Source organism: Patagioenas fasciata, chromosome 15 (assembly GCF_037038585.1).
Source record: "Patagioenas fasciata isolate bPatFas1 chromosome 15, bPatFas1.hap1, whole genome shotgun sequence".
Classification (NCBI taxonomy): Eukaryota; Metazoa; Chordata; class Aves; order Columbiformes; family Columbidae; genus Patagioenas; species Patagioenas fasciata.
In genome coordinates this window covers 7,541,392-7,562,859 of record NC_092534.1, presented here as the reverse complement: position 1 = coordinate 7,562,859, position 21,468 = coordinate 7,541,392, and the positions used below count along the sequence as shown (strand labels likewise).

General features: G+C 39.7%; 1 protein-coding gene across 7 annotated transcripts in view; it reads left to right on the top strand.

Moving 5' to 3' along the window:
* CREBBP (CREB binding protein) overlaps positions 1–21,468 on the top strand; it is a 93,156-nt gene that overhangs the window by 6,193 nt on the left and 65,495 nt on the right. For 6 of the 7 annotated variants that reach the window (XM_071815001.1, XM_065850276.2, XM_071815000.1 and 3 more), the window contains exon 2: positions 7,773–8,485. In XM_071815001.1, the coding sequence (XP_071671102.1) occupies positions 7,773–8,485 (713 nt within the window). The remainder of the gene's footprint in view (positions 1–7,772; positions 8,486–21,468) is intronic. The other variant, XM_071815002.1, reaches the window with a different exon arrangement.

The following is a 21,468-nucleotide window of genomic DNA, read 5'->3' as shown; positions in this document are numbered from 1 at the left end:
CGAATAGTAGAGTCCAGCCACTGTCCGTGTGTGTCACACCTGAAGACCACGAGCTTCTCTCTTGCTCTGCCCAGCTTTACTGCTGCCGGTACTTTGATAGTGGGTGTTGTTGATGACATAGCTTCTGTGTCATCTCCTGTGCAGTTTCACCTAATGGAGCAAAGAAACTTGGAAATTACCAAGAGACTTGAATTCAGTGAGTACTGAATGTAAATCTGTTTTTGTAGTAGCTGTGAGGTTTTTTTTTTTCCCTAAGGTTCATAAACTCCTTTAAGGAAAATATTAATGAAAATAATTTAGAACAGCCTCATCTCACTGAAATTAATGCTTTAAAGAGAACAGATTTGTGAGGGCACTGGTTTTTCTGTATTCAGTCAGTTACGGTTGGGAGCTTTTTTTGGAGTGAAATATGTAAAAATCATTAGCTTTAAGCGCATGTCTGACGTTGCTTGCTTATGAACATTTGGTTTATTTTGTGTGGTGTCTTCTTGCACAGCTGATTTTGAGTTGCCAAGCAAACAACCCTTCATTTATAATTTGGTGTCAGAAATAGGGAGGAAGAAATGGCATTAAAATAAAGATAATGGAAACACACTTTTTGCAGCTATTACACATCATAAAGGAGACACAGAACTTGCCTGTTTCCTAGTGATCTTGCATAACATTGTGTCTGTTTCATAATACTACTTCAGGTACAGATTGATTGTTGCTATTTTAGCCTTTGCAGAATAGGCCTGTTCTGTGCTTCTGTTACAGAAGGTGCACAAAGGTGGGAACTTTGAGAGAAGGACTCATGTTGGTGAAGGGGGTGTTAGAAGCAGCCTGAGCTAGAAGGCAAAATCGATCGTGGAGATCTTGCCATTGATGCTGTCAGTCATTGTGTGGGGATGGAGGGCTGAACAATTTGGAAGCTGAAACACCTTGTGTTGATGTGTGTATTTAATAAGTCTATGGCCAGGGAATGTCATAGTTAAAGTTTGTTTGTCAAGATAATTCACATCTTTGTATGTTATCAGCTGGTATTTTTTTTCCAGATGTACAGTGAGGGTGGCACAACCTTAACGCGAAGCAGTGGATCTGTCAGTTGTGTGAGCTAACTAAAGGCATTCACCTGCAACCTGTTTTGGTACAGACTCTGCATTTCATGCTGCCTTGAGCAAGTGCCCACTGTTAATTTTCAGATGATTCCTCATTAAAGAGTCATCCTGAACTTAACTGTTTTGTCAGATGTTAAAACAGGGCAACAGAAAAGTTGTGTGTGTGATAGGATGAGAAGCAGATCTTCTGTTAATGTACTGCAAAAACCCTAAAATATTTAATCTTCATCAGGATGATCTTGTAAAGGAGAAGCTGAAGTTACCAGTGTGGTGGTCTCCCAGTCTATGGGCAGATTGTCTCCTGTCTGCATTTCTGCTCTTACGGCAAAATTACTGAAGCCTTTTGGTCAGTAAGCATGTGTAGCCTGGTTGCCACATGGGGTGTGACAGGAGTTAAGTCGTGTTGTTGATACTGCTGGCTAGGATATAAAGTTACTCACAAGAGCAGACACAGCAATAGTGTCAAAATAGCGAAGACATCTTGGGAAACAATTAAGAAGAAGAATGGTTGTGGAGAGACTCTGTAGGAGCAGAGGAGAACAAAGTCAGTCTATCATTTGCCTTCTGATGCTCCCAAGAACAGACTAGATCTTGGGCTGCTTCTGCTACACATTTTGGTTTTATTCCCCTCTAGCATCTGGGACAAGATGAGAGACTAGCTTATCTGAATGCGTTTTTCATATTTCTATCAACTTTGGTACCAGGTGGACTTAATGTGTCCTTATATTCTACTTTGTTTTTAATAGTTGAACATTCAGGTAATCTGTGATTTTTGATATATATATATATACGTAGATAGCTAGCTATCTATCTACGTATATATATATATATTTTTTAATGGAAGTGTAGTAGATCTGAAAACAGGTATTATTCCTGAAAGAAGTTAGTATCTTAGGGTTTTTTGGGCCTTCAACACAGATTGTATTTTCATTATGAGCGCAGCAAAAGATAAATGGCAGAGACAATTTGGATAAGTACAGTAGAGAGACACTTGAGGCTATGGCATTGTGATACACAGTGTGCAAGTGGAAAGAGAGGTTAGGAACTAAACTTGGTGTAATCAGGGAAGGATCTCAGTTTTTTCTCTTTTCAGGGAAGTGAGAAAGAACCCAGGAGCAGATGAGTTGGTCTTTCCTGTTATCAGGTAGTTGTCGTTAACACACACGTTAGTTGTGGTGTAGGGGATATAGATACATCCTGACCCGTGTGTCTGGTGTTTGGACTGGTGTCAGGAGGGTTTTTAAAACTAGATCAGTAATACTGGTAGTATTGCAGTGGAGGTTAGAAGAGAACAGATTCTTTTTCATTAGCTTCTTGATTTGTTTGCTCTGTGTAATGAGCTTCAGTTTTGAAAAGTCACTTAGTTGCTAAAATCTTACAAAAATGGATTGGAGGAGATTTTAGGAGTGTGGAGCTACTTTAAGATTAACTAGATTCTAAGATTGTAGTGTTCCTTTTGGTTTTTGGGTTGCACAAAATGCATCTAATTTAATTGATTTTAGGAACTGCTTAGTTACTTGTCTGCCCTGAATAGTGTTCATCTCATGGAGAGTCATACTTTGCCAGCAGACAAGTTGCAAAGGGAGTGTGGTGGAACGAATGCCTCTGTCTCAATCCCCCATCCTGAAATCCCAGCCACGGGAAAGCAGGAGAACACATGTGTTACACCATTTTCAAGGAAGACTAAAAGGCAAATAGAGGCAATTACAGATAGGTCAGCCTCCCTTCCCTCACTGGGAAGGTCGTGGAGGGGCTGAAGTTAATTTAGTCAGGGTCACTTGCCCTTTGAGAAGAGGCTGAGGGGTTGGGCAGGCAAGTACCTAGAATGCCTAAAGCCAAGGCTCATTTCTGCATATTGATTTATTTGAATTTTGACCAGTCCACTGACTTGGGAATGAACAAACCAGACTGTATTTCTTTGTCATCCCAATTGGAAGTAGTTCAAAAGATCAGGCAGAAAGAAATTTAAACATCCAAATCTCTTATTACGCAAGCCATAACTTGTTGGGACTCATCCAGGTGCCTGCTATCGGATCTTTCATTTCCCCGTCAGCCTTTAGGGTCTCCTTGCCCCAACCAGGTCCCTCATCACTCTGTTTCTCAACCTGGTTGTTAAACATCATGTTCTGAAAAAGAGATGCTCTTCTCAAAGTCAAGGTCAGATGCACGTCAGTTTGCAGTCTTTCTGCCTGTCTTGTTAGGTTAAGATGCTAATGTAAAGTTTCCGTACTGGAAATTTTATTTTTTCTATGAATGCATTGTTTAATTGCTCTGAAACATTAAATGCACTAATTGTCTTTAATGAAACAATAAATTATAAAATCCTCAAACCTCGAAAGGAGGTTGGAATGGATGGCTGCACTAAACAGTATGACTATTGAGTTGAGTTACCTGACATTGAATTTAAGGGAATGACTGGAGCTCTGAACTGTTGAGGCTTTGTCTGCTGGGGTCTGGCATGATTGAAAGAAGCCTTACAAAACAAAATTGGGCTCACTGAAATGTTGGCATGGAAGAAAGGCAGGGTGAAAATACTGCCTGTCTGCCGGGACTGCAGTGTGACTTCAGTGTCTGCTCCGTGGATGAGCAGTCAGAGGTTGGGACAGAAAAACTCCCCATCGCATTTCAATGTAAAAAAAATGAAACTGAGTTCGATGCTTCTCCTCCTGTTTGCTGTGTGATACCTTTGCGATAATAAATCACGTAAAGAAATATCCTCGAATCTTTGTCACCTTTCCAGGCTGACCTAATAGGAAAAAAATAGTGACATTGAAACAAGTTAATTGATTGTATATGTATATTAAGAGTCTCCTGATAACAGTTACAAGTAGTGGTACAGATGAAAATGTTCTGCCTGAAAATGTTCTGCAGCACCTTTTTTTTTTTTTTCTTCTGAGAAGGCTTGGTAGGAATCAGAACATCTTTTTTTTTATTCTGGTTGCTGCAAGTGTTGTCCAGGAAGGCAGAAAACTGTGACATTTAAGCTCGTAAAACTGAAATTAGGAGAGGGTGTGTCTCAAGTGTGGTTATCTTCTATGTTTGAAAAATAGATGCTCACAAACTGGAAAAGGAGCCCTTAGAAAAGAGTGGGGGTGTTGTCGTTGCCTAGTACTTTTCCATCCCTTCTGAAATACAAGTTATTTGTTCTTTGGCTCTCTCCTGTTAAGAGGCCGTTTGGTTTTATGTAACAGAGATAATGAAAGGTGTGAGGTTTAGGATCAGAAGTGCTGCGTTAGAGACGAGACACTACGAGGTGGGTCTCTGTGGCCTTGGTCAGCTCTGCTGCTTCCTGTGCGCTGAAATCAGATGTGTGCCTGATGAGAGAAGGGGAACTGTCCTCCTGTAAAATAAATCCCACTTTTCTGTTCTCTGTGTGCTGGGTAAGTAGCAGGTTTGAGAGATGGAACAGGTACAAAGCTCAGTAATTAGAGTGGGACTTCTCTGTAGGTGATTTTTGAGTGTTGCTTCAGATAACTCTATGTAAAGGCAAAGGCATCTCAGGTTTTTTTGTGGTTTGGGTTTTTTTTTTTTTTAGACTCTTGGTAGCTGTCATCGACTTGGAGAAATAGTTGAAGCGTTGGGGATGGGATCGGTTATGTTCTTTCCGTGAGGATCGGGGGACTGAGGTTCTTTTTGTTTTACTACTGGTAGAAGTGAGCAGCCTTAGTATGGCAGATTTTTATATGTGTGTAAATGCATTTATTTTTATAACTGCCAAGACAATCTCTTATCTGCATGGATTTGTGGCAGACATGCTCAAGTAGACTTTTGTTTTCCATTGTATTTTATAACTGTTGTAAAACGCACCTTGTGTTGATGTTTTTAATGTACAAGACTGATGAAAATATAAAAGCAGGAAGGTTAATCATTACCTGAACGTTTGAATACATAGTGAATTTTTACATGGCCACTGTGCTGTTTACCTGCTTTTTATTTTCCTGCTGGTAGAGCTTTAAACTTTCCGTGTCTAACCCTAATGTATAGCCTTCTTACAGGAGCTTAGGAGGGGTACATTATTTTACGTTTGAAGAGGCAGCATTCCCAATTGCTTTCTTCACTCTTTTTGTAAACTGCAAAAACATTTCCCTTCCTTGGCAAGAATGTTAAGAGTCCAGCCAGCCAAATAAAAAAAAATTGAGCACTTGTACTCCAACATCCCATTTTGAAATACAACTGGAAAAAACTACTCTTCTTTTTTTAAGCCACAGCAGCATCTTCCCTCTACACATTTTGTCACTTCTCCTCTGCTCCATGCACACGTCTTTTGTTATGAAATATTAACAATTGAGGTGTAGAAGCTTGGAAAAACACCATTTCATGGGATTTACCCAAGCTATCTGCACAAGTGCTGTGAACCTTGAACTTCTCAGCAAGGCAGAGGGACAAGAGCAGTGAAGGCTCAGCCATGGACCCCGTGTCACCAGCTGTGGTGACACACTAGCAGATAGCTTTGGGTGGGCTCCAGCCTGCAGCTCTGCCAAAACAGGCCAAGGGTTTAGAGAGGGATGGAAGGTTAAAAATAGTGGAATCTGGGAAGGAGGAAGGTAGAACCAAAATACAGAGGAAGAGACCCAAATTGCAGAGTGCTGAGTGGTTGTGTGGGAAAGAACCATTGCTGAAAGGAATGTGGTTGAAGGTACACTAGGAGTTTCTATTCCAGACAAGCTGAAAAGGTGAACTAAACAACTGAAGGGAAAGCCAGCAAGTAAGAGAGAAATTAAAAATACTTTAGTGAACCTAGCTAATGAAAACATTAGTGTGTTACTTCCCTGCTTGAAAGGGAGTAGGTGGTCTCTTCTGAGCTGTGGTGCGTTTTGTTGTGGCCACTGTGATGCAAGGCTGGAAGGATTCTTCAGAGCTTATTGACTTCAGTAGGTAACAGGGGCAGAATGTTGGCTCCTAAAGGACGTGCTGCTGAGAGTGCTTCAAAACAGGCAGAACTTACTATTTTTGTGTATGTTTACTGTGACCGTTTATGTAATTCACTGGCCATTGCAACATATCTAAAAACTAATTTTTCTTCGGTTAGGTTGAATTGTAAATTTGGATGCTGATGAAATGCATTGTATGGAGATGTGCTGAAATGTGCTGGTAACGCATCTTAGCTTTGCGATACAGGTCAAGTGGTGTTGGACTTTTTTTGTTTTCAAGGCAGTTAAGTGTGGTCCAGGCTGTCACCGGCTGAACAATCACGTGCTGCTTCTGCAACCCGAGTCCTGCACCAACTTTTTGTGGTTGAAGAGTGAATTAAACTTCAAAACAATGAAACTTTTGCAATGTTCTTATTTAGAAAATACCTTTTGTTTGATCTAATCTGGAAAAATATGGGTTTGTCTTGCTTGGTGTGAGGTACAGGGGATTTTCAGGGCTAGCTTGGAGAGGGCAAAATAAAGTTTTCACACATTTTTGTTACTTTACACTAAAAAGTGGTTATTTTAGATCACATCCTTGGACTGGAAAACTTCTCTGAGATGTGCTGTATGTTTGAACAGCTGCTCTGCTTAATTGAGTCTAGTCTGTACTCTCTTGTCCTTATGTCTACAGACATAACTTTTTATTTTCACATGAAGTACCTATATACAGTCAAGTAACTTCATATTGTTACGTACCAAAATAACGTTGTTACACAGACATCACTTATGACGTGCAGTAAACATTTGAGTGAACTTGAGCTACTCATTTTCAAAAACAAAAACAACCCTCCACTTTTTGTCAGTCTGAATGTTGCAGCCAGGCAGAGCAGTTCCTTCAAGTGGCTTAATGAACATTTGATTGATTTATTTTGCTCATCTGCAGAGTGTGTGGATTAGCTCTGTCAATATTGGGCATGATAAATGAGGGCTGGGCACTTAGAGAGCAATTTGAATTATTTGAGCTGTTCAGGGATCGAGAAGTGACTTGGTTCAAGAGGAGAAAATGCTGAGTGCCTTTTGGGATCTTCTGAGGCAGTTGGTCATGGTACAAATCAATGACTAGAAACTGATGTTGGGCACATTTGTAGCTGCGACTGGGATCAAACTTACCGAAGAAGTAGCTGTTGTCTTTTGATCAAGCCTGGGAGCCTTGCTGGGTGATGTTCTTTGACCATACACGACCATAAATTAGAAGGTTGAAGTAGGATTGCTGGGTGAAATGCAGTGGCCTGGGGTTGTGTAGGAGGTTGGAGAAGGTGATGTAATTGCTCTTTTGGAAGAGTAAATCAATAGGGGAAAAACAAAACAAAACAAAACAAACTCAAAAAATCCGAAACAAAGCAAACAACAACAGAAAAATTTTAAAAGGGGGGTGGGGGGGAGAGAAAACCTTGATATTTCTGGTGCTTTCTTTTAGCCAAAACAAGAGAAATTGAGGAGTTAGGTTAGATTTGTGCCACCTGAGTTTCTTAAGCTTGGTGCAATGTTTTGTCAAAAGTTTTGTGAGAAATCACTACTTCTGGGCCAGCGCTCGACCCAGTCTGGTGGTTTGCACACATTGTGTGTCAGTGACTCCGCTTCCTGAAGGATGCTGGAGTTTGTGTCACAGGGACCCTCGCTCACTTGCTGTCAGTGTTGAGTCGGATAAAGATGTACCTTAGTGTGTGTCATTGTTTAAGACTAGTACAGCACAGTATGGATTAATATTTTAGTCACTTGTTTGTCAAGTTTTTCTCACCTATATTTCTGTTTTAACTTGTAGATTTTGGATCTTTGTTTGACCTGGAAAATGATCTTCCTGATGAGCTGATCCCCAATGGCGAGTTGGGCCTTTTAAACAGCAGTGGGAACCTTGTTCCAGATGCAGCTTCCAAACACAAACAACTTTCCGAACTTCTGAGGGGAGGCAGCGGCTCTTCCTTAAACCCAGGAATTGGAAATGTGAACTCCAGTAGCCCTGTCCAGCAGGGAGTTGGCAGTCAAGTTCAAGGGCAGCCGAACAGTGCTAATATCAGTAATCTGGGTGCTATGGGTAAGAGCCCTTTAAACCAAGGAGACTCTTCTGCTTCAGGCCTGGCAAAACAAGCAGCCAGCACCTCCGGACCTACCACACCCGCATCACAAACACTGAACTCTCAAGCACAAAAACAAGTGGGGTTGGTGACAAGCAGCCCTGCAACATCACAGACTGGACCTGGGATATGTATGAATGCTAATTTCAGTCAGACACACCAGAGCCTTCTCAACAGTAATTCTGGTCACAATTTAATGAATCAGCCTCAGCAAGGACAAGGGCAGGTAATGAATGGATCTCTTGGGGCAGCTGGAAGAGGAAGGGGAGCAGGAATGCAATATTCTGCTCCTGCCATGCAGGGGAATGCAGGCAGTGTGCTGGCAGAGACTTTAACCCAAGTATCTCCACAGATGGCTGGTCACACCGGACTGAACACAGCACAGACAGGAGCAATGACTAAAGTATGTACATATATTTTAATATATTCTATTTATTGCATTTGTTTTGTTTTTTTTTCCATACAGGTGTTTAGAAAAATGTAGTAGATTCTTTTCTGGAACAGAACCAAAGAATGTACTTCCCTGAGTGTGTAGTTTTCCATTTCAGTCACTGGTGACATCATGAAAGAAAGATAATTGAAACAGTATTTCTCATGTAATCAGAAATGAAAGCACTTGTTGAAAGACACATCCTTGAAGTTGAAAGTTGGGTAGTATCTTAGCAGGGTGAATTGGAAAAGTGTAGCATAATCCTGCAAAAAGGAAGTGGATTATAATTTCTGTGCAGGATCTGGATTTAGCTTCCAGACAACAGTATCTTGTAAAGCAGTGTGAAAGTTGTTAGAGAAATATTTGTAGATTGAAGGGAGACGTGTAGCAATTGGTTCTCTTGATGAGGACCGCAATCAACAGCTTTGCAGTGAACGTTTCACAAATGTAGAGGGACTGGTCTGGAAAGGCTACGTTCGGCATAGATTGCCAAGATACTGCAGACTGTGTAAGGGAAGGGCAGAGGGTCTAGGCAAGAAGTCTCATTCAGTGACCATTGCAGGTTGGGACAGGGTGTATATATATGCCTGGAAGTATTTGCCTCTATCTTGGGGTACTGCTCTAGACCCTGTTTGATATAGACATTGCTTTTGAGTTATTTTCCAGGTGTGAGCTTAGAGAAGGATTGTGATTGCTTATGCTCCTGCCTTTTAATTGGAAAGCAGTGTGCCTCGTCTCTTGTCTGTGCTGCTTTGGGTCCAGTTCCTTCCTGAAACTTTGATGGCAAACCCATCCTGTTCTGAAATGTAGAAAATTATAATTTAGAGCCTGATATTTTATCTGTTCATAAATCACTAGTCATTATTATTGTGGTTTATTAACATGTAAGTGTTAATTCATTAATGTGTTGGCAATCACAGGAAAAAATTGCCTGGCATAGAAGAAATCAGGCTCTCTGAATAAATGCTGACGTCATTGTGGAATGCCACATAGTTCACTTTAATTTTTGAAAACGAAAATATAAAAAGCATTTTCTTGGCACTGGAGGAGATCTCTTTGCTTGAAGAACAGATGCTTGTGGTCTGAGTGAGGGTCATGTGAAAGAGGGTATAGCTGTCTCCAGCCTCCAAATTGGTTAAATTTGTTGTGTAGATGGCGTTGGTCTGCACAGGAAGAAATTCAGCTTATCTTTCATTTGGGTTTTTTTGAAGATTGTGGGAAGAGTGAGAAATTCTAATTATCTGACTTATTCTATAAACACAAGGTTATCTAAGTTCTTAGGAGCAGATTTTTCCCAGCCACTACGTAGTCCTGTGATGGAACTACCTTTGTTGTTGTTGTTTTGTTTTAAGTGATGTAACTCAAGTAGAATTGCCTCAAAGCAAAGGGACTTGCCTGTGGTCTTCATGTGAAAGAGTATGAATGAATCTAGAGGAGGAGGTTCTGTAATGTCTTGGTTTCTTTCAAACAGACCCACTCTGGTAAAGAGTAGGTCAGCACTCAAATTCTGTTTTTCAAGCTGCAAATGGGATTCACCAGCTCAGGAAGACAACCTGGACTTTCTCGGTTAGCATATGCTCGAGAAGTAAAAGTTAATTTGGACAAGGAATATGTTGCAAAAGAATAGTGGAAGTGTTCCTGTTACACACGTAGTAGGTGGCCCTTGTATGCAGGGCTGTGCTCAGCAGTGGTGGTGCATTTCCAAAAGATTAGAGCAAAATTAGTGATTTCAGAAGTCCTTAGACACAATGTTGTTTGGAGAAACTGAAAAGGTAGGAGTGTTTAATGACAGCATAAGTGATAAAATGATGCTTCTGTGAAGGTGTTAGCACTTAAGAGAACACAATTTTTAAAACTTGGCCAACTTATAAAAATAGAAGAATTGGTGTTTTTCAGGGCTCCATCTCATGTTGAACAAGATGAAGCTTAAAAGCATTGCATGCATTTTATATATATTTTTTTTTTAATTATTTTTTTTCTTTGTCTTAATTTTCTCTTGGTAAGAGAGCACATGAGCTCAATATTTCATGATTCCTTTTAGGAACAAGTTACTGGTTCCCTCATTTTTCTTCTGACAAGCAAAAGTGTTCTCCATTTTTTCTGTTTTCTTTAATAGACATTAGAGCATTGACATCTTCTTCCAGTCTCTTCCCACCCCCCAGTTTATTGCCATAATAGGATTATCAACTGTGATAGCATGTTAGCTTGTTCTCTTATTGATGTTCCAGTTGTGATCAAAGCTTTTAAAAAAAGTAAAGAAATATTTCAGTGTTTGTTCTTCTGAAACTGAAATTTCTACCGAAGGAGAATGCGGGTTAGTTTGGTTTCTCACCTTCTGTTCCTTGATGTTTACTGCATAATATATACAGCTTAAAAGATTGGAAGAGCAGCAATAAAAGTTGGGAGGCAGCTGAGCTGCCTAATAGTACATGTGCCCAACTTGACTAAATGCCTTGAAATGCAGCTGCCATCATGCTTCAAGAACTGTATCAAGGCTGGAAGTAAATTCTCTAGGTGGTGACTGTAGCAATATATCCTAAGGTAAAGAAGGAGTTCTGAAATACAAATGCAGAAAAAAAAAAATAAAATAACTTTTAAAGCCAAGATTTTCTTGTTACATTTAAAGTAAGTAACGTTCATCACTGATTCACCTCATTCAAGCATGGCTCAGAAGCCCATTTTTCTCATCAGTGTGTTTATGTGCCGTATGCAGAACTCCTGACCCTTTATGGTTTGGGACCAGTTTTGTTGGGCAAGACCTTGCTTCCTTGATGGTTTGCTCTAATCCTTTTTTTAGTAAATGGCTAATCAAGGAAAGTCCATTGCTTTTTCTGTTTTTCTTTCTTGTGGCATGTTTTTATAAGCATTCTTTCTAGTAAGAGAAAAAGAAGGGAAAAAAAGTCCAGAATCTGATCCCTTTTCCTACTCTCAGAAGTAACTGTGATTCATTTTATCTGGAGCATCGTAAGCCAGTATTGTTAATTTTGAGCTGGACTTGCCATTTTAAGGAAACTCTTGAAAGAATGAAAATTATCCCAGAAATGAACATGATAATTCAAACTCATGATTCATATGCTTGCATAATTTGAAGGTGGCGCACAAAACTTACCCCTAACCAATCAAAAGGGAACGAAAAATAACTGATTCCCAATGTCAGAGGGCCATAGGGTGCTGACATCAAGATGAATGTTTTTCCATTGGTAGGGAGAGATTAAAGCAGAATATTTCCTTTATCTAGACAGACATGAGCAAAGGATTTAATGGATTTCATATGATCCTCCAGAAGAAGCAACCTGTCCATCCAAATCAAACAATAACTATTAAAGTAGTAGTTGTGTTTTCTTGGGAGTATGTAGCATGTTCTTGATAGCCCAGAATTTTTTTGGAAATAGGGAGTAGGGTAGTCCCTGGAAAGGTTTTGTGAATTTAAACATACAGCAACTTACTGTAGCAAGGATTTGAATTCTTCACTGGCCACAGCTGTGCAGTTTGTGTATTTGTATTTATTTAGAGCTGCTGCTTTGTGATTTTGGCTTGTCCGAGATCATGTGGAAACCTTTGAGGAAACCTCTCTTCTACACTAGTGTATATATCTCTGCTCCGTTCGCTACCAGACTCCTTTCCTGTGACAATTTTGCTTGTAACTGTGGCATTGTGGCCCTGCTTTCTTGGACAACACTACAAGGATAGCTTCATTTGACTGGGTTGAAGTTCTTTAAAGAAATCTGCTTAAAAGAGCAGAAGTATTCTTCTTTGAACAATTACCACTTGGCGGGGGTAGAGGAACAGATCATCTTGTCACAGCAATTCCCGGAGTAGCAGAATTGACCTTTTGTGTTGTGCCGTGCTTTTTGTACTGTGTGTTAAGTCCAGAAAACGTGTTCAAAGTATCTAGAAAATATTTTTAAATTAGAGGGGTTTTTAAGATTGTTGATTGTCAAACACTTTAAGCAGTAGCAGAGCTAAGCAGATGGCCTGTTGCTTCCGTAGAAGTGAGCACTTCAATGCAAGCATGCTCTCTGCATCGTACTCTCCTGTTGTGAGAGTTCATCTTTCTCAAATGAGGGAGACGGAGCCTCTTTGTGGCTGGCAAGAGCTTGAAGTTATGTTTCTGTAGATTAGATGTTATATAGTCTCTTGCTGAGATGCATTCCTCTCGTCATAACATTGCTAGCAAAGCCTGTGGAAAATCAGAAGAATATTTTGGGAAGTTCCCATTTATTTTGTATGGTACTCAAAGTTCCTTTTTGCCCTCTATTGAGAGTTTTGGACAGTGATTCACCTAATTGGTACTTCTGCTTTTTCCCTTAAGTAGTAGTAAAGTCCCATTGAAATGAGTAGGACTCTCGAGTGTTTTCTTTTTCATGTGTTTCCAAGGTCCAGTGCCTCCTTACACGATTGTGGAAAAGGAATCACCTTTTCTTCGGTAACTTCAGAGCCTTTTTACTCAAGTAAGGATGTGCTGGTACCCAGCAACAGAAATTTAGGAACAAATCCTGGAGTTGTGTGTGGCTGATGATCTGCAGAAGCTGTTGCTTTGAAGCTGTAGGGAAACTACAGCATGCTGGGGGCTCTTTGCAACATGATTATATAGAATTAATAAACCCACCTCAAAGTTTGTTTTCTTTCTGAAAGGTACAGTTTAATCAAACATGTTATTGGGCTCTGCATGCCCCATAAAAGGATGTAATTGTTTGGTCAGATCTTAGTCTGAATCTATAAAAAGATCAGGAGAAAATGGTTATTTACTTTCATACCTAGTTAGGAGGATTACAACATTACTGAGTTTTTGTAAAACACCTTTTCAAGAGTCTAGATTTTAAGTAACCTTATGCTACAAACTTTGAAAGTTATAGAGGAAAATATTTGTATTGATGTAAACTAGAACCTGCCTGGCAGGGAGGCACTGATGGAAAAGCTGATCTGGGTGGCAGATCTTCCAGTGTAGTCTTTCAGATGATCTGGTAGCAGTGAGTTTAGATGCAAAGTGCTGTGTGCAAGTGATGAATTTTCTTTACTTGTGCGTTTATGCATTTAGCTGGAAGTTGGTACCAGTAGTAGGTTTGGCACCAGAATCTTACAGATTAAAAATACCACTAACTGCGAAAACAGACCTAATATGCTGAATTTCTGCATACAAATTCAGAGCAATCTTTTATCTTAACTGTATTGACCTAATTAATTTGAATGGGGTGCGTGGTCAACTTTGTTGTAGTTAAAATAGCCACATGATGATGCATGTTGCAGTAGTAGTTTTAGATTAAAGATGAGGAGGAACTCTTAGCAGAAGAGAACTTCAGAAAACTGTAATTTTTATGTCTACCAAGAGAATAGCCAGCTGTCTCTTTGCCTTTATGGTTTGGTTTTTTTCATTTTGTTTTTGGTTGGTTTGTTTGGTTTTTGGTTTGTTTGTTTTTAATTGCTGAGCTGTAAAAGAACTGAATTCATTTATTTGTTGTTTCCTGACTGGGGGTATTACAGCACATGTGCCTTTCACAAGGACGTTCGCAGTTTTGCTCCCTGTGGTCGGTCACTGAGTGGAGCTTTGGTGTTGGAGATTAATCTTGAGTATATTTAATAAGATAATGAACTACTCTAAAGAGCAGCAGTTCTGATACAAGGCTTAAGTTTTATATGTAGTTACATTGCTTGACTCAGTGTTTTGAGGAATCTGTACTAAGGCAAGTTTGTGGTGGGAAAAGATGAAGCGAATTATTTAAACAGATTACCCAGTTGATTTTGCTGAGTACCAGGTTTAGATACACTTGCTGATTGTGAATTAAGTCAGATGAAGATGTTCTCATTCCTTTGCAGTTCTGCTGGTGCTGTTTGTTTTCCTGGTGACTCTCAATCTGTCTGAAGCTGCCTGAATTGTTTTAACGTGATTTGCAGTTAATTTGCTTCTCATCCTTGAAGTTGTTCGTTGGAGGCTGCCAAGCTGACGGTCTCCCAGCAGACCGTGCCGCTGGCAAACACAAATAGCCAGCCCACGATGTATTCCAAATAACGCTGCTTCCCAGTTTTGGGAGACTCTTAATAATGTTACAGACTTTACCATAGTTGCTTGGTTCTTTGTTGAATAGCTGTCACCAAAACAACATTTATAGTGAGAAGAGACATATGTGCTTTTATAATAATACAAACAGAAGAAGGGTATAAGTATATAGAAGCACATAACAGCAAAACACACTGACATGTAGTAAAATTAAAATACCTGTAATGCAGTTTTGTTTTGAAACCTGACCATGCAGAGTGGTACTCTGCAGATGAGTTTACTCTGATATGCTACAGAGATTTGGTGACTTAAAAAGCTCACTCACCACAGCTATTGCTCCTGGCACCTGAAACGAAGTTGTTTCCTATTTCTAGTACATGAGTTGCCTGTTGTTTGCAGTTGTGCAATGCCACTGGAGATCTCTGAAGCGATAGGCACTTGGCTTCTGTCTTAAGCCTGAGCAGGTACCTGGGTTCTGTCTGGCTCTTGCTCTGCAAGGTGGATGCTGCCTTCACAGAGGCAGACTGCGGCTTGGTGTTCCCTCTGTGTATCGCCAGCTCAGGTGATAACCTTAAAACACTCAACTCTGTTCGGTTGTGTTGGTTTATCATCTGGCTGACTAAATGAAATGTTGGTACTAACTTTTCAGAGCAGAATTTTGATACTGTGGTATCACAACACAAACGTTGAGGATTTTGTCACGCTCCATCAAATTGATTACCGTCTTGTCATTCTTCAGTTTTTATTGCCGGAATGGGGTTTGTTTCTAGGTAATGTATCTGAAAGAAAGTTTTGGAAGTGAAACTAGCGGAGCAACTGGTTCTTTTGGAAGCCACAGTTTGAAAGCAAGATTTCTAGTGTGGTTTTTTTTTTTTTTTTTTTCTGGTTTATTAGAACAACAAAGTGAACTTCCAAGGCCTTACTAACAGATGTGACCGAAATTATTTCTTTCAAGTTTTTAGACTGTTTTCACATATCTTCCTGCTACTGTTTGTAGTTTGTTGGTTTTTATTTTTCAATATACAGGTAAAAATGACTCATATTGAGAGAGAGAGAAACTTAAATGTCAGTGTGTAAAGTTGCGAAATGCCTGGTTACTTCATTAAGAAGGAAATGCCTTTGTCATAGTAATTTTCTTAATAGACTTGGATTATGCACATAGATAGTACTGCACGGGAACATTTCTGATGACGGGACCTTTTAGAAAGTTTCAAAACTTCTCCTTACTTAAAATGATAAACTTAATATTTGTACTTGATAGTGAGCTGTGATTATATTGGGAATCCTGTAATTGGAACAGACAGAAATGTGTCAAAGCAGCTGGTGTTGTGGTCTGAAAACTAAATGCTGGTGGTGTGCTTCCTTAGAAAAAAAGCAATGCGGGAAACTTGGAAAATTACCTATAGCATGACGCAGACTGTGTCAGCTCACCCAAGAAGTGGATCAGGAGTGGAGAAGCAGCGAGAGAAGACAGTTCTCCTGCTGTGGCTTCTACAAGAGAAAGACCCTTTGTTGAACTACAAATGGGACACGTTCTACCATCAGACAAAAAATAACGTTGCGTTTGAAGGTTTCACTTTGGAATTTTGAAATCTCCTCGCTTAAGGGGTTAAGATTTCAGTAGAAGAGGCCACACTGAGGCATGCCCAAGACTACTTTATAGCAGGCAGGCTATTTTTTTCACTAATGTGGCACTTGTAGTTTGATTTTGCACCTTTGTTGGCTTTGAATGACATGTGCTCATTTCTCCTCCCCACCCTCCTCCTTCCTGCTACAGTAAAGAGTATTTACTCCAGAAATTGCTGTGACTGAGGAGGGAGGTGGCATACTAAGCTTATTGTTTGTGTTTTAACTGTTTGTATGTAATTCAAGCAAGGACTTTAATTTTAAGGCCAGAAATACTTTGTGGACTTGAGATTTAGATGAATGAAGATTTCAGATGATTTTTGAACTCCTGATGCTACAAAAAACGATCTCTAAGTAGCATCCGGAATGTTGGTACTTACATGTTCTGAAGCTGTGCAAGTCCCAAAGTGACCGTTGTATTCTTTGGTAGGTGTACGTACGAATCTGTTTTAGGTTTGATAAATTAGAAGCATACTGTGCCATAAAAGGGATTCAGTAGTGCCTTTGTTTTAGAATGAATCATAATGAAAATACAGCATGTTAAATATAGGAGCACCCTGGCCAAAAGGAGGTATGAAATGGACTTTTAGAAAACAGCACTAAACAGATTATTTAGCAGTGTCTGAGAGATCTGCCGTTTAGGGACGGAAAGGTTTTGTGTTTTCAGAGTGACTGCAGCATGATCCTGTCCTATCTGTATGGTATTACTATTTTTTTTCTTTTTAAGAGGGTTTTAAAAAGCAAATGAAAAACAAATGCCCTTTGAAACTTTTGGTAAATGGACTAGATTAAATAACTACCTTTACAATGGGAAGATCTCTGTACCCTGGAGATGGAAAACTGTTGGCACACCACAGGTTGAAGATGGAATTTCATTCTTGGATTGAGCTGTGTTTGCTTCCCTCTTCTGATATTGGGCATCTCGGGTTAAAATACATTTCTGGATAATACTGTGTGCAGGCTGTTTTCCGTGAGAAGGATCTGTGTACAGGGCTAGTTTGTTTGCACTGATCAATTTTAAGCATGTGTTTAAAGACATACGAATCAGATCTTACCTTGTGGAAAAACCTATTGAGAAGTCTCTTGATAGCTTCGCATGAATTCTTAAATCTTCAAGGAGAGTGTGTTTCTACAGGAAGACTGGAGATTTCAAGGTAGTTCTTCAAGTCAGTGTGGTGTTTCAAAATAAACATACTTGGCTCTTGGAGTTATTTAAAAATTATTTCAACTGTGTAAATTATTTATAGCTATGTTTCTCCTTAGCTACTGTTAATATCAGGCTATGATATTTGTGCTAAGTGGTTGTTTTGAGCAAGCTGTATTGATTTTTTTTTTTAATGTATTCAATGTAACCTGTAGTGTAAATTTGTTTCTTGTCTATTTGATTTCCCCTTCCCCCACAGTTCTGGATTTAAATAGAATAATTACTTCTTTTAGAAGACGAGTCCCTCCTCTCAGTGTATCCACTTTTCCTTTAGGTTTCATGTCTGCCAAGGAGACTACATACTGTAAAAAACCAGAAACATAATACCTCTTTTCATTATATTTTTGAGACACCTTTCCTGTTGCTGTTACTCTGTAGAGCTGTTATTGCCTTTTCTCCATCTCTGTGGAATATTGCATCACGCCGGCTACCCGATAATCTATCTTTGGCCAGCTCTGGGAGATAAATGGGAAATAATCTCTGAAATAGTGCTACTGTTTTTCTTACCAAAACAGTTAATTCCTTATACTAAATTTTTGAAGCATGACTTGTTCTCCCTTTCCTTGACTCTCACCAGCCAACTATGGGAACTCCAGAACGGCTGAGATGCCAACAGACACATCTGTAAATTCTTTTGTGGCCTGTTGGGTACATTTCAAAAGGCTAATATCTACGATGCAGAAAATAAAGGAGGAAGCACAACCTGTTTGTTGAGATTTGCTGTTGGTTTAGAAACTGGCATTTAGCTTAGCGATGATGAAGTACAGGAATTGGGAGGGGACAGGGCTATTTGGGTCGAGATCCTGTGTTGTAAAATTCTGTTTTGATGTGACTATAAATGTGTTTTAGTACACACATCTGGAAGTAAGTCGTAACGATTTTTGCCTGTGAATATAAAATCAAGTATCTGTAGAGGTGTATCTTAACTGAATTTCAGACTTTCAAAATCCTCTTTTTAACTGCTGTTGAATTAGCGTTTGTGTTGAAACGAGATTTCCTTGATGAAACAAACATTTGAAACATCTTTAGTTAATTTTACAGTTCTGGTTAACTTTCTATTCTTATGTAGTAAGAATAGTTCTTTATCTGAAGAAAGGCACTCTTTCTGCTTGACATTCTTAAAGCTCTTGAAGCAATTGGAGTACATTGATCAATTGTGACTAATTATCCATTAGAACTTTGAAGTTTTTATTTGCAGAGGTTACTCCCATTTAAAAGTAAGCCTTCTGAGCTTTATTTTTTGTTTGTAAGTACAGCAGTGATGCTCTGTGCAGAAATTACTTTGATTCTTCCTATAGCCCTCAGGCTCCTGCAGACTTTTGGAGACACTTTCTTTAGACATAAACACAGTGCAAGCATATGATTGATTTGGTTTGTGTTTGGTTTTTTGGGGGTTTTTTTGGTTGTGTGTTTTGTTTTTGTTTTTTGTGGAAAAGGTGAATTTCTAGTTAAATGTATTAAAAGAGGTTGTTCTCTATATATCCAATCCAGTGTAAAGAGTGTTTTCCCACAAAATTCTGTTGTTTCTATTTCACTAATTATGCAGAAACATTTGTATATTCAAGTGGTCTTATTCCATTGGAATACTTAAATTTCTCTCTGACGTCTGTGAAATGCTTGGAAGAGAATTTCAAATCTTATTACAAGTGGTAATAAAACACCTAGCTTCTTCTCAATGGGATTTAAAAATGTGTATTTCTAGCTTTATCAAATCTTTCATCCTGTAATAAAGGATGAAGTAAGTTACAGTTATTCCTGGGCATCTGGGTGTTTTTCTTTGAGTCAGTTTCCTGCTGAAGAGCAAGGCACTCTAATGCTTTGTGACTCCCTTGTGAGAGGCGGCTCCATTCACTGAGAGAGGTGGGAGAGGGGAGACCTTGAGCACAGCCACGGCTTCCTCTGGGCACTGCTTGCCGGATCACAATTTAAATCTCAACACTGATTCTTGAAATGTTACTTTTTAAAGGCATTCTTGTTACTCATTGACTTCAAAAGCAAGGATTTTTAAATTAGTGTTTTTGTGAAACCACCAAATCTGCAGATTGGTTTAGGTGAGGTGCTCTCACCTCAGCTGAGATGATAGGATGATAGGATTGCCACCGTTCTTGCACTGAAATGGAATTCACTTTTTTCTTCTTGTTTTTTTTTTTTTTTGGTAGCACCACTGGCTTTCTGCCATAAAATGATTAATCTTTTCCTTGCTTCTCCGTCTGTCCCTCTGGCATATACATTCCAAGCACCATGGTGACTTTTTTTTGGAACACGTTACTATAGGATGAAATAGTAATTAGTGGAGACTTACTTTTTTTTTTGTCAGTAAACAGATACAAGATGATGCCAGCATAGTAAAGAAAGCCTGTCTTTCCCACTTCACAGATGAACGTAAACTCCTAATGGACCTATCTTTCACACTTCTCTGAGGGCCTTAATCAGTTAGGTGGACCTTGCTTCATGTTAGAGGTTTGTGTTTCATACCAGAGGGAGATAAGAGTCCAAAGTGCGAAGTCCTCGGCGCGTGCGTGGCTGGAACGTGGCTCTTGTGTGCTGAGCGTGCCAGCAAAGTGGCTGGTGGAGCCGTGGCCATTGCACAGGGGGCTGAGGGAGGATTAACCCCAGGTGGCTGATGCCAGCTCACAGTAGCTCTGAAACTTGTGTGTGTTAAACTCACCTGGGAACCCGTGGTGAAGTGGTGCAGGTGGCAAAGCAGAGTTCTCTGTCTCTCAGAGTTACCACTCTGGAGCGCCATAATAAGCCTTTTGAAAGCAGCTCTGTCCTCTTTTACTGTTGCTTGGTAGCAGTATTGGAAGGAGCTGGGTTGTCTGTCTAGTCCAGATTTCTGATGTTGCTCCATTACTTAGAGCAGATCTACTCCTGCATTCACAGTGCTTTGTATACTTCAGTTGATAACTTCTGAACATCTGAGACGCCTGACTGCTTGATTCCCTTGTCTTGAGAGAAAGATGAGAAAGATCAAAAGGAAGAAAGTGAGAATTATTCAAGCCAAGCAGAGTGACACACTTCTTGGTAGCAAAAACTTTTCAATGGATGGGAAGAGCCAAGAGGAATAAAATGCTGAGCTTTTTAACCAAGTTGTGTGTTGAAAGCCCAAGCTGGAAGTAGGTGCAATTTGATGACAAGGGATTTGAATAATGGAGTATTATGTGACTGGTTTTGGTGAGGCCCATAAAAGAGGGAAGTAAAGGGTGCATGGGATTGCACGTGGGTGCACATGGGTGGCGGCAGCAAGTACAGAAAGTGTTCTGAATCATCCCTGTCCGTAGTGACTTATGACAGTGACAGCTTGGAGGCAGGAGCAGTATGCCATTTCTGTATACCCCCTCATTGTGTTCATTGCAAACCCAAAGGATGCTTCCTGGATCTGTGGATCATAGTGGGAAGTGCAGAATTTCCATTTCATGCCAGCTTCCTCTTAAAAAAAACAAAAAAAAAAAAAGAAAGAAGAAAAGTATCACTAACGTATCAGCCATGTAATAGGGGGTTTGGGATGAAGTGTGTGAGATAGGAGCAGTAATGGCTCTAGAAGGGTTGTCTTATTTATGCACAATTGCTCTGTCAACCAAAGCCTACTGATTATGGTATAATGCTGAAGTTACAGCTCAGTCCTTCAGCCAGCTGAATCATAGTTCATAGGCAGCTTTTGAAAGGTGGAACTAGTCATTGTCTCCTCAGCATTTAGCATATTATTCCACACTGAGTTGTTTCAGTGATACAACAGGAGCAAGTAGGGGGAATGTCCTTCCTTGCAAGTACAAGGGATTCAGAAGAGGCAGTAGTGAGTGACAAATATGTCTTACTAAAGCAAATTATACTGTTGAGCAGGCAAACTCTCACGTATGCAACTCTTCAACACCACTGTTAATTTGTGAAGAACTGGCCTTTTATCAGAACAGATCATATCTAGGGTGCCTCTGCTCTCTCTCTTAATTACAACATGCATGTTCTGTTCTCTGAAATAATTTAAATTGTTACTCTGGGGCTTACAGTTAAATTGATTTTTTAGCTTTTGTACCATAGACTAGGTCCAGAATAATGTAAGGACAGTGGTGGCTCTCTCAAAGACTGTCTGTGTGTCTTCCTCCTTATAACTATTTTGTCAGATTCAGAGGTATG